Source organism: Alligator mississippiensis, chromosome 5 (assembly GCF_030867095.1).
Source record: "Alligator mississippiensis isolate rAllMis1 chromosome 5, rAllMis1, whole genome shotgun sequence".
NCBI lineage: Eukaryota > Metazoa > Chordata > Crocodylia > Alligatoridae > Alligator > Alligator mississippiensis.
Window position 1 is genome coordinate 130,169,096 of NC_081828.1, and position 14,330 is coordinate 130,183,425.

The window sequence follows — 14,330 nt, forward strand, 5'->3', positions numbered from 1 at the left end:
TAGTACTGCTATTGAAGGAAATGAGCACAGCAAGCCTATACAGTACCAGAAAGGAGAATTTGGCAAACATTAACTACATGGAGACTCTGATAAATAACGCTTTTCTTATGGAATGTTTCAGACAACCTATAGTATTTATCATTACAAATCTAGGACATGAGTTATGAAGCAATGATATATATCAGTGGGTCATGGAAACAGACAAACACTTTGTGACCTATTTAGAAATACTTCTCCAGAGGCAGTCAGTCAAGTAGCGTGTGTTATTTTTCATTCCGCATGTGTCTTCAAACAGGCACATAGTACTCCACTGTCTTGTATATGTGTATGCATGTGTGATTCATCTGAAATGTAATTAGGAATGGGCAAGTCAGAGTGGGTAAAATAAACTTCTTGATTCACACTGTCTCTGGCGTGTCTGCTAAGACGCTTTAGGCTATTATTTATTTATGAAGCATAAACCGGAGTTTGAAGCACTAAATGCAAGTGATTTCTAAAAATGCTAATCATTAAAGATAATTCTGTCATAAATGTATTTTACAGCTTTAACTTGCTGCTTCTCATTTTAGATTCCCATTTCTGCTCTCGTTTCCTTTGTCGAAGCATTGGAAGTTGGATACAGCAAACACAAAAATCCTTATCACAACCTAATGCATGCTGCAGATGTAACACAGACTGTCCATTACCTCCTTTTTAAGACGGGTGTAGCAGTAAGTACCTGAACCCCTCTTCTGAACAGACCAGTACATTGAGATTTCAGAATTTTTGTTTATCAAGGGAACTATATACAAAACAACTCAGTCACATTGTAGCAGATCTTAATGTTTCTATACTGGTATTACACTGAAAAGTGCTATATGAATTCTCCCTATTATTAGAAAACTTGGATATAGTAAAACCCTGTTTATGTTTATAGTAATTTTAGAGAGGAAGGTTGATCTGGAGGTTCAAATATTGCCCTCGAGAGACCTAGAATCTATTCCTTGTTCTGCTATATTGTGATTTTGAGCAAATCAATTAGCAGGGGCGATGCGTAGGGGGTGCACGTGGTGGTGCACTCCTTGCAAAAAGTGGGTGGTCCATGATCACCCCTGGCCACTGCCGAAGGCGCCTGTGGGTGGTCGCCGACCTGCAGTTGGTACTTGCCAGCCCCCCCCCCCCCCCCCCCGGCCGACAGCATCTGCGAGAGCTCCCCACTCACTGCCAACCAGGCTCCCGCCACCACTGCAGCTGTGCCCTCCCCAGCCACCAAAGGCATGCTCCATTCATATCAATTAAGGTCTATACTATGTCCCCAACAAATCCTAGAAAGTATGTCCTGGTCTTCTGTCTCAAATTGCTTAGTCAAAATGGAGAAATATGGTGGTAAAGCCACTCTGGGAGCATCCCCCCCTCAGCCTCTTTCAAGCATGCTAGAAGCAGAGGTCTCAAAAAGGTGACAAAGGATGCTCCAAAAGTGGTTTCACTGCTGCATTTTTGAGTTTGGCACCTGTAGTGTGAGCAGGTGGGCAAGACATGCTTGCAGACATCCCAACATATGTCACTGGACCTGAAGTGCAGATCTACCTTTAGTTTCTCAGTTTTCCATCTGTAAGGTGGGGAGGAGGGCACTGACATGGACATTGTAATAAATGACATAAAAGATTCTGAGGTGGTTCTGTGCTATAGTGGTGAGAGCAATGTAAGTATATCATAGAGATTTAAAATGAAGTAGAGTGGCACCAATCCCTCTCCAGGAGAGCTAGGACTGGTCCTGCCTGCTTTTCTGTTTCTTTTAGGATGCATGGAGAAAGGCCAGGTCCTGTATTCAAGAATCATTTAATGTTAGGAAAATCTGCCCTTTTATCAAGAGACTAACAAAGCTCAATCCAGTAGTATAAGTGAGGGAAGGGAGGGGCAATAGGGGCAAGTGCCTTGGGAGTAGGTGGTGAAAATAAGCAACTGCTTCCAGCAGCTGTGTGTTTGCATTCACACTTGTGATCCGAAGGCTGCTGTTTCCTTTTTGCCCTGGGCTCTTGGCCACATCCCTACATTGCTGGCTCAATCTATTTAGCTTAACAAAGAAAAGAATAAGAGGTAACTCAACCGTGATCAACAAGCATGCTGCTTAATTTAGTAGACCATGACATGGTTAAAGCCAGAGACTGGGATCTGAAAGTAGACAAATTCAAACAAAAAATAATGGGGAAAGAAATTAGCCTGAAGAACTATTTTCTATGGAGGTGGTGGATTCCACATCATTTGATATCTTTAAATCAAGATGGGGAGTCTGCCTGAAACATCTTCTCTAGTTATGTCAGCAATTGTGGGGTTAGGGCAAGCATCCCTTGTGAAATTCTATGGCCCATGCTATGTAGGAGCTCAGACTAGATAATTGTGTTGGCCTCTTCTGGCCTTGAAATCTATGTATGAATATAATTATCCTTGGCTCTTGCACTAACAAGGACAGAGACAAGGCTCCCCAGGGAAAGAGGTAGATGTAAAAATGGAGGTTAAATATTTTACAGATAATTTAAATATTTTACAGCAACTTATATTGTTATACAGCTGCACAGTGTGATGAGTAGGTTAATAAATGACATTGACTTGTGCTTTGTTTTTACTTAAACACCTTTTTTATTTTCTGCTTTCCAAAATTGACCATATTAAACATTTATACCTGTGTACTGCTTTGATTCCCTCCTTCACAAATGGGCATGTGCCCCATTTGAGCACAGAAGTGAGGAAGAGTCTGTGGTTTACAGTGGTACATCAATTTTTACTGAAATGGATGGCTTGCATAATATTCTTTCCTTGTTCAGAGTTTGTAAGTAAAAGCCATAGTACTAGGGAGAAAAAATGAGAAAGCTCCTGGCTGTGAATGGCTTCCAGAAATCAAATTCTGGGTCTACTCCTTGAGAGCTCTTTGCTATTAGTATCTTATGTCAAAGTTGACAACAGACAACTATGTGATTTTACTGTATAAATCAGTCACAAGGAACATCATTAGTAATGCTTGTGTCTTCCTTTCTTCTTGTTGTGCCTCCACCTCCTTTTCTTCTGCTGGAAAACCTCAGGGTTGATGTTATTTTATGAAAGAGAAACAGAGACCTGGAAAAATGCTAGGGATGTCTATGCCTTGTTCCAGGTGCTACTGTAAATGCCTGTTTTCTTGCATGCCTCTCGACCAACTCTTATTTGCACACACTAAACCAAAAATGTGGTAAAAACATTCCCAGAGTGCCCACTGGTGCTGATCTTGGGCCCCTGATTACAGCATGTTGGAGAGAAGCCACAGGGGTGTGTACCCCAGAATAGCTTCATCACCACCACATTTCTGGATTTGGTGGTATGCAGGGAGAACAAATAGGCAAGGCCTGTTCAGCAACATAGGCTGTCCCCAGGGAACTGATTATAAATGTTTCAGTAAAAGCTTAAAATCTGATTGTTAAAGACTCAAGCACCTAAATGTCTTTTTAAAAAATCTGGCCTATGACACCTGATTCTGATCTCATTCATGCCAGTCACTGCAGATTGCACCCAGTCAGAGAGATCAGATTGGAACTATAGTAGCAGTGAATGAGCAAAAGCCCATATACTATTCTCAACTCTTCCACGCAGTTTTGTGGCATGCAGATGAAAGAAAACCCATAGAAAATATGACCACAAAGACTATTAAAGCTTTTTACGTAGTGAATACTATTGTCAACTCAAGTCAGTTCTGAGGATGCAACAACCGTCGGGGCACCTTTGATGCAGCAATAATAAATACTACTGTAATGGGGAGCAAACTGATTGCTTTTCTCAAACATCATTAAACTGGCACTTTTCTTATCCTTTGGAGCAGGGGTGTCAAACTCACCTGGCCCCAAGGCTGGATAAGTGCATCTAAGCCGGTCTGCATGCCAGACCAGGACCAACCTCCTGCAGAGCACTGGTGGCACTGGGTCCTGCTTCCACACTGTATGCACCAGCCCCTGCATACACTACCCCCGTGACATGGATTTGACAGCCCTGCTTTATAGGACAGTTTTGCTCTGAAAAGGGGCTAAGTAAAAATGACTCCTGCCTATTCAGCAGCCCACTGTCTCTGTGTGCAGAATCATGTTGGCTTAGTCTATAATCATCTGGTCTATTAGTGCTCTCACAGCTACATGGCTTTGAGAGAATGAGCTGCCTGTCTCATCTAGACTCAACTAGCCTTTTGTTAGGATCCCTATTCCTAATAAAGTCCATTTAGACTCCACTACAGAAGCAGGGTTATACAGATATATAAAGAGAGAGAATTTGAAGAAAAGGGTGGAATCCCAGTATTTGGCCAGCCATATATATGTCTTTGTAACTGATGAAAATACATGAATGAAAGACAGCGCTTCTTGGCTTTCATGCCCAAGGGTTAAAGATATAAGGTGACAGTTAGAAAAACAGCTTTTTACTTGGAAACTGAGCAACCTACATATGAAATTCATTGAGAAAACATAAGCCTGGAACGCCACAAAGACATTTTTTTCCAGAGTCAGTTTGCACAGTATAGCTGTACTTTAACAAATCATTTTTATTATGGAGTTAAAATTTCCCCTCTTGCTCTCCGCCCTAACCTTCCTCTCCCTCCACCCTACACACATATCTGAAGTAGGAGCTTAAACCTGCTTCTGTGGAGGTAAGTAGAAGAACTCCTTTTTAAATTAGTACCCGGTCTTACATTTTTTACTCTTTGTCTTTGAGTAGGTCATGAAATATAATGACACTGTGTTTTATGCATACTTATAACACAGGGTATAGGGTATAAACCTCAGCTGTTAGCTGATGCTCCAAGTCATCTTTTGTTGTACTCCTTTGAGGGGCAGATGATGGATTTGGCTGTCAGCAGTCAATTAGAGTAATACGTAGCAATTTCTATTAAATTCTTTAATGTCATCTTCACATATTGGTGTCTTTGTTTTTGGTACACAGATCATTTGCATGCATTTATTTTCAAAGGAATTGTTTAATGTCCAAATCTATTAATTGTATATGTTTTATCTTCATAGACTAAATACCAGGTTTTCCATTTGCCATGGAAAAACATGGAAAATGCAGATTTTCTCCTTTAAAGGAGAAAAACGTGGGAAACTGAGTTTCCTCTTGCAGGCTGGCAGAGTTCCAGCCTGAAAGGGGCTTCTTGGGGGTAGGGGGAGCAGGACACCGGGGGCACTATGTGCATGTGCTCCATAATCCAGTGGGAAGAACCTGGTGCAGGAGGGCGCAGCAGGGTGGGGAGAGTCAGTGCTGCCACCACCAAGAGCTCCTCATCAGCCATACGAGTCCGTTACCGAAGTGAGGTGCCCCCTGCCTGCCTGGCAGCACTGGGAGGGCGGGGGAGGGGCACAATTGTATGCTACTGTCACCTCCCCCACTGCTCCTAGGCTGGCAGGGGCTGCCAGCAGCAGCAACAGTGGCACTGAGTCTTGCCACCCTGCTCCACCTTCCTGCACTGGATCCTGCCTATTGGGCCACAGAGGCCCCCAGGGGGAGGGGAGCAAGGCAGGGAGCCCTGAGCCCTGCAGTGGGCAGCTCGCATCCTCTCCCTTCATGCGGTTTGCTCAGCTCAGCTTCAGCCATGCCACCCATGGACATTGGTGGTGCTGGGCTATGTGCTCCACTCTGGCCACAGCAGCTACCAGCTCCCGTGCAGGGCAGCCACAGCTCAGACACCACTGTCCAGCTGCAGCTGGCATCCACAGAGCAGGGAGCAGGCAGGATGCAGGTCCCAAGGGGTGGGTGGGTGGGGACAGAGACTGTGGGTTGGGAGTGAGAGGCCCTGGTGGTGACTGGGGGCTGTGGTTCAGGAGTGAAGGGCACCAGCAGGGCTGGGGGTGAGGGTACGGTGGCAGGCTGTGGGTAGGTAGTGAGGAACACTGGCAGGGCTGGTGGGGCTGTGGCTTGAGAGTGACAAGCAATGGCATAGGAAGGGGCAGGGCACCAGCATATCAGGGCTGCTTTTCCAGGATAAAAAAACCCTAAAATCTAATGCCAAAATATATAGGTATTTAGGAATTATTTTATTATAATCACTGAGGCACTGATACGCTTCCAAATTGCTTTAAAATTGTAAATATGTCAATAAAACATTTTGTTGAACTAACACACATATATAGTGGCATTTCATTTTAATCACAGAAAAACGTGGATTTGGGGGTTTTTAATCAGATTATTTTGCATTTTTTATCAGAGCATTTGAGATTTTTAAACAGAAAATCAGGATCCCTGCTAAATACCCATAAGGTTATTGATTTACATTTAACAATAACAATAATTCTTAAGATGAAAGGCAGTCCTTTGGGTTGAGACAGAGGAGAAACAGATGTACATAACAGATGTAGAGATGTATGATGCCCTAAAAAAACATGCATAGGATCAGTTTCTTTGCCTGTGTTACCAACTAGCATATAATCTGAACATTATTTTCTAAAAGCCCTTCAATGATAATGACCACTAATTATAACATGTCAAGGTCCCAGAAGTGGCTGGGATGCCCCCTGATGGCTCTGTGACTGTGCCCTGCTCCAACCCTAGGGCACCTTACTATCTCTCCTGCCATGCCTTGAAGTTATTTATAATATTTGGGGAGGCTGCCCACAGGTCTTCGCTAGGCCACAGTCCCACTGGATGCCTCCAGTCTGTGCCTGTGCCCAGGCCCCTCTCTGGGCTTCACTGGTCCTCAGGCCTCTCACTGGGCCTCACTCTAATCTGCTGTGTCTGTCAGGGCACGCAATGCCTTAAGGGCTAATTGCATGGCTCCAAATCCTTTCCTTTCCTGTGGCCCATGCCTCGCAGGTTTTATAGACCCCAGGGCTCTGTGTTGCATGAATATGTATGGTAAGGTCAAATCTTGGAATCTTTCTATGTCTTTAGTCACGTTCTCATAGATTTCAGGGGCTACTGTTGGTGTCAAAGAAAGTCTTGCCTCCATATGAACTGGGTAAAGATTTATTTTCCATTTTAAAAGCATTAACTTCAGGGTACATTGTCAGCAGTGGTCACTGTTGGCCCTGGTGTTCTCACTGGGCGTGTCTACATGAGACGTTTACTGTGCAGTAGACCAACTGGCTGCACAATAAATGTTGTGCATCTAAGCATGTGCTCCTGTTAGAAAGGAGTAACCTAATGTACTTTACAGCAGGATAGTGCTTGTAAATACTCTGCAGTAGCACATGTGTAGACTCTGACATGGCTGGCTGGGGCATGAGCAGTGTCCAAGATGTGCAGTGAGGCTGCTGCAATGCACTGTAATTACAGTGCGTTAGAGCAGACTTGATGCCGGAGAATGGTAATTACCACACTCCAGCAGACTGTAGCATCACGCATATTGGTGTCCCCACACTGAAAAATGTTGGTGGGGGTGCTTTAACTAAAGCTCATTTGATGAGCTTTAGTTGAAGTGCCCCGGCTGCCATTTTTCGGCACGGGGATGCCAATACGCATGATGCTTTGGGCACTTTAACTAATTAAAGCTCCCCTCCCACCTTCCAGAACATGTCTATAAAGGCCCGCTAATGCTTGTGTAGATGCACCCACTGAAGCCAATAGGAGCTGTGTTTGGCTGAAAATTAGCCTTTTGAAAAATCCACCCTACAGATTTTGGTTCAAATAGGGAGCACAGTGCCTATTCATATTAGATTACTATTAGTTCTCCTTGCTTTTTCACCAGGTTACTCAATTTATTTTTCTCTTCACAACAATTCTAGGTCACTTCTAACTTAAATATAGCGGTATTATTTTCTTGAATAGACCTTTTGATAAGTTACTCTGAAGAGGTTTTATGTAAAACAGTTCTGTCTAGATTCTCAAGTTCAAGAGCATACCTGGGCTATAACTCATTAGAAATACGCAGCTAATTTCTGACTGAATTACCATTGCTAAAATAAATAGATAAAAAAATGTTGCCATCCTTTGGAAATTAGAATTCTATTGATTTCATGCCCTCAATGGAGGTCATCAGCTCCCTTGGATACTTCAAAGCTTTCCGTTCCTGAGATACATAAATGCAGCTTTCATTTTTAAATTGAATTTATTTTATTTTGAATCTCCAGCAATTAATGGTAATTTAAAACGCCCTGGAAATGGATACCCCCTTACTAAGTCTTTGCTCTTCATCTACCTATTTAGATTATATAATATAATTTTCATATCTTTGCATGTTATCAACTTTACCTTTTTATTTTAGTATCTTTAGCCTCAATTTATACTATTTTGTTAGTATTCTCATGCATAGTTTCAGAGCCAAGCATAACTATTCCAAGCAAAGAGTAACTGCTTAAGATAACAGTTTCCCCTCTTTTCTCTTTTTTCAGGTTCTGAAAAGGGAAATATTTAAAAGGGGAATGTTAATGAAAAATCAATACATACAGCTTGTCTGTCTGATTCTTTTACATATATGCATCTCTTGTACAGCTGGGTTAGCTCAGGCCAAACAGGGAATTTTTGCTGGCACTCCATCTTAAAATATTCACAGTCCATCACTATAATGATGCCTCTGTTTCCCCAAGAGAAATCTACTGAGAACAATTTCTGTGGGGGATTTGGTTAAGAACACTTTTGAACATATAGACCTCACCTTAATTTATGTGATTGCATAGACATTAAAACTAAACTCAGGAACAACTAAACAAAACAAATAAAACAACAACAATCCTCCCCTTCCACATACCCAACTACTTGAGTTAGGTCAAGAGCAACAGCTTGTATGTTTCTAAGACTAAATAAATCCATCTTTTGACTGAGGAGACTAGGAAATGGAAAGATATTTGTCTTTAATTCATTTTCCTTTGTGTGTTCTGGTTCTTATCTCATTTTGGCAATGAATGTGTATGGCCAATGGACTGAAAACCCCCCACATCTTTCAAGCTTTCTCTTTCTCTCAAGATTTTTGTTATATACCTGAGCAGACTTCTACATTCCCCCTGTTATTGGTACACATGACATGTGAAGTGATAAATATAAAAACAGTCTTTTAGGTTAAATATTTTTGCCTCTTCATTTTAAAAGGTAAGAATCGGGCACATGTGCAATGATTGTAGAACATACATATTCCAAATTTATATCTCTTTAAAAAAGACTGGGATTAGAGTCATGTTCAGATGTACATTGTGGCACTGAAGTCGATGAAATTTTTGTCTGATCGTAGCCTTAAAAATCAGGTTCTTTGTTTTCATAATAATTTGGATGTAATAAATCAAACTAAGGATTATTATTCCATATAGATCATTATTACACTGTTACCAAATTTGCCCATTACTTTGGGGTGTGCTCATTTATTAGGGATAGTTTCTAGGGTCTTGGTGATTCTGTCAATGTGCTGCTTGTGTTACTATACGGAGCTGTATCTCTCCCTTCTGCAAGCCCTCACCTCCAATGGAGCTATCTTGCAGGACTCAGTCTCAATGGGACTGGGTTCTTCCAGTCACCCAATCAGTCATACACACAAACACACACAAATTAACGTGACATGCCTGACCTGGCCGGGCTGATCAGCATGGACAGGCTGACACCCTCATATGCCAAGAATCAGTTCATAAGAGCAACAATAAAATGCAGTCAGACACAAGCACACAGGTAAACAGAATCTCTCTGAATCTGGCTGGGTGTCCAGCTGACACCCTGATGGGCCAGCATTCAGTTCATAAGGGCATGTCTGAGTCAAACTGGGTCAATCAGCCTGTACAAGCTGATCCCCTTACGTGTTTCAAACTCAGCACGTCCCAATCTTTGGCCTCTTGATGAGCAGACCCCACAATATTTTTGGGCTTCACAGGGATCTTTAGCTTAGGTAAAAGAAGCGTTGCTGCAGAGCATGGGAGGAAAGAGAAGCAGAGAAGGAAAAATATACCTAATTACTACCAGTTTGACTATAAAAGTTATTTATTGCTAAGCATATGAAATATATAATAGTACTAGTAGTAATAGACATGCAAAAGAAAAACAAACACAAACAATGACAATACTACCCTGGTTTCATTAAGTATTTGGGGAAACTTAGCTCAAGCTTAACTGATACAGTTCAGGTTCAGAAGTTTATGCCTAGAGAGAAGAGAGAGAGAGAGAGAGAGAGAGAGCGAGCCCTGGGATCTCACCTAGTCCAAGGTACTCAGGCTGTAAAGCTGACAGGCACAGTCCATAGCACAATCCTTGAAGAGAGAGACGATCTGTTCTTCCAGAGTCCCAAGAACGACAGGGGATGGTGTCAGCACAGAAGTTTTCTTCTTTCCTTTTCCTCTCCTTCTCCTCTTCTTCTTCTTGAAGCACACACACTTTTTACAGATTTTTATACCCTCAGTTCAGCTGCTTCAAAGCATCCTTAATTGTGTAAATCATTGTCTTTTCTATTGACAAGGGGTTATCTGGTTTGGAACATCTCAAGAAACTGACTGATAATCAGGAAACACTTAAGATTAGGGAGTAACCAAATACTTGGGAGCCAGCTTGAGATTCCTATGGATAGCAGATATACTGATGGGATATCTCATGGTTTCTTCAGGAACAATAGATAGCTTGCAGCATCAGGATTTTGGATTTTTACTTGTTGTGCACAAGCTTCAGCTTAGCATGACTTTTCCGGATCTTACTATAGTCTTTTAACAGACTTAAAGCAATTATTGGGGTGTTCATAACCTTTTGTGGCGAGGACTCCCACCAGTCGTCTCGGGAAAGGTATGACAACACCTGTGATTAGGGTTCCAACGGGCTGGACGTTGTGATGAACCCTTAACCATTGTTCAAATGTTGCCCATACCCCCTCTGACTCGGTCTTTTTCCTCAGCATTCCCTAACTCGGCAACCAAGTTTTAGTCAATCAAGTTTAAATAGGCCTCCCATAGTAGGACTGGGGAATGTACGGCCCGAGATGCCTATTAAACTTAGAGGTGTGTGTGTGTGTCTGGGGGGGGGAAAGTCCTTAGTAAATCCAGATTAGAACTGGTCTGATAAATGCTGAGCTGGGTGTGTGTGAACATGGGTTGATTAACATTTGAAGCACAGATTCCCCATCATGCAGTGTTCCTCTGCTTCTCTGGTCCCAGAATTCACTGCAGTCTCTGCTTCAGGCTTTCTGTTCTCCATCTCTCATGTAAATGAATGGTCATCTGGTTCCAACTCGGATGTAAATGAGACCTAGTGTAGTTGGTTCACTCTTGTCGCCCTTATCTTGAGGGTCTTAGGTGTGTCTCTCACTGCATCTTAATCAGTTTCGTTTAGGTGGGGGGGGGGTGAGTCCTTTGTGAGTCAGACAGACTGCATCCTGTGCCAGGGTTGCCCAAGAACACAGAGCTGAGACGTAACAACACACTTAAATGAAAGAAAAGTTAATGAAGTTTCTTCTGTTTTTCATGAATGGTACTATGCAGTATTTTTTTTTCCTGATGCCAGACTACATGTGCTATTTCCTTTAAGATCTAATGTAGCACAAAGGAAAAATTATACTTCTTTAATAGGAATGAGAGACTCCACAATGCCATATGTCAAGAGAGACTTTTTAGTTTTACTTCACTTGTGAAACATGTTTTCTCTAAATTGCATGTTTGCTTCTCTCAATTCTGTTCTTTTTTCTGCTGTATTCTACAGCAAATGTAGTTCATATCACTAATGAAAGGGTTGAACACATTTGCCTTTGTTCATATGTAGTAAAGACATGCAGGAGATGGCACTTTCCTGTGTGTAGTTTTTATTCCAATGAATAGCATAACTTTATTCCATTGCATATTTCTGTCTTTATCAAGTACTCTGTCTTTTGAGCCATTAAATATATCTTAAATTAAGAAACTTTTCACCAGGAGTTTCATGAAAATCAGTACGTTTTCAGAAAATATTTTGGTTTCAATTAAAAATACGTTTACTAAAAATATCCCATTAAGCTTCCATATGAACTGCCATCTTGGCTAGAGCAATGGTTCATCTAGTCAAATTCCCCACCTCTGATAGCAACCAGCAATCTGTTTCCTCAAAAAAAAGGTCTCAAGATTCATAACGAGCAATTATGTTCTACCATAGTGCAAGCATCTTCAGCAATTAATGTGAGTATTAAGGCACATATACACTTCATTATCCTATTTAATTTTACTAAGGATATTCCCATTGTTCATTAATATCAAATTCTTTTTAAAAATCTGACTAGGTTTTTTGTCTTAGCAGTATCTTAAAGTGAGTAATTACTTATGATGTAAAAGAAGTGCTTTGTTTTAATCAGTTTTTAGCCTGCTGCCTTTTTGTTTCTGCTGATGATCTCTTCATCAAGTATCACAGGGAAAAATAGGAGTACCTGATTTGCTTCTCTTTATGATTCATTATTTCATATGCTTCTATTTTGTTCCTTCATTATTTCTCTTTTCTCTAAATGAAATAATCTTAACCTTTTTTTCAGTCTCTCTTTAGACCAAAATCTTTCCTTACCTAATTTACTTTATAACTTTTATATTTCTTCTGTGTTCTTTATGAAGTGATCAGAAACAAATTTAACATTCCAAGTTCTGACATTTGGTATATCTAATGGCAGTATAATACATTTGGTATTATTCTAAATTCAAAGTACAAAGTTAATTTTTTCCAATTTTTAAATTTAAATGGAATAGCAGACAAAACACAGAGCTTCGAAACATTTTTAAGAGACATACTGCATAGATACGTATAAAACATGCCCCCCCTTTTCTTCCTTCCTATGATTAATTCTGTTGTTTTGTAACCCCTGAATTATTTTCTCCTGTATCCATATTATATAATTAATCTTGATAATTATTGGTAATTACAATGTGATCTCTTTGTGAAACCACAAAATTATATGCAAACCGTAAATTATGAAAGTTCTTCCTGTGACATTGCCTAGAATTGCAGAAGTATAAAGCCAAACTATAAAGCTGCTGAAGTGTGGGATTTCTGTCACTTGTTCATACCAAATTGAGGGGAAAAAAACCTGCTGGCTATTATGGTTAATAAGCAGATCAGCATTATGATATGGGTTCTGAAACTGATAACTTCCTTGGAATAAATGAGCATAAACCCTAGGAAGAAGAATAGGCTAATTATTGCTGTATTTTTGTTTTCTTTGTATCATTTTCCTGTGTTTCCTGGAAATGCATTCCATTTATTTTCTAGATCTGGAAACTCATCTAGTCCTTTCTGTCTCTGCAGAGACAGAAAGGACTTTTGTTTAGATCCTTTGGCTCTTCTTAGTAGCTAATTCATTGTGTTTATTATGTCATGTGAACTATAGACATGCCTCATTTCCTTTTTTTTTGTTCCCAGTTTGGGACCTTTTATGTATTTCTTTTTTTTTTTTCTGCCACCAGCCTTGAAGAGTATGTTCTGGGATTGTTTTCATCACCCCTTTCAGAATGAAAAACATTCACATTTCCTTGCTTTCCTCTCCCTGTGAGAGAATCCTGCTGATTTCTCAATCATGCTTAATGGCTTTGTTCTTTTAAAACTAGCCCCATTCTGTGAGACTAAGTCCATCAGAGCCTAGTAAAAGGTAATGTTGCCACTTTGATGGGGATTGCATCAGTTCTCTGCAAGCTGCTTGGAATCTTTTGTATTTTCCATACTGTGGTTGTAGTTGAATTAGGGAAGGCAAATTTTCACTCTTTTACCAGCTGTTTTTTCCCTCCCTCCCTCTACCTCTCCTGTTTCTACCTCCATATTTACAGATCTATTTTAACTGTGCAGTATTTACACATAATATTTTTTATTATTGTATGCTGCTATAATATAGTAACCCCAGTACCCCAATCTGTATTTTCAGTGAGCGTTCTCAGATAAAGGACATTTTACTTCTTTTCTAAATTGCATTCATCTCCACTTCAAAGTCCATTATACTAACTGGTAGGGGTGTGCAAAATGGGCTGTTTTCAATTCAGATTCAGCCCAAATCAGGGACAATGATTTGATTTGTTGATTTGGATCACAGTCCCTGATTCGATTCAGCCAAATCCAAGCCTGAAGATTTGATGCTGATTCAGAGAATCAGTGATTCAGCCATAGACACAGCTTCAGATGTCTTTTCTACATACCTTGAGGTATCAGGTGCAGCTTGTGAATGCTGCAATACTGGGTGGATGGAGCATCCCACACGGGGGGGGGGGGGGCACATGTTCAGCAGCAAACCTGCAAGTGGATCAGAAGTACTTTTGGTCCACTTCCTGGTCTGCTGGGGAGCATGCGGGGGGTCCCCCTCCATGCTCCCCTGGCTTGGCGATTGGTTATGGGGGGACCCCCAGATGCCTCCCTAGACCCGGTAGGCACCAGTCACTAAGCTGAGGAGGTGCAAGGGTGCCCCCCAGCACACTCCCTGGCAGACCTGGAAATAGACTGCAAGTGCTTCTGGT

General features: G+C 41.2%; 1 protein-coding gene across 8 annotated transcripts in view; it reads left to right on the top strand.

Moving 5' to 3' along the window:
- The window catches only part of PDE1C (phosphodiesterase 1C), a 491,302-nt gene that overhangs the window by 387,889 nt on the left and 89,083 nt on the right, over positions 1–14,330 (top strand). For all 8 annotated transcript variants that reach the window (XM_059728692.1, XM_006258197.4, XM_019483444.2 and 5 more), the window contains one exon: positions 570–710. In XM_059728692.1, coding sequence (XP_059584675.1) covers positions 570–710 — 141 coding nt within the window. The remainder of the gene's footprint in view (positions 1–569; positions 711–14,330) is intronic.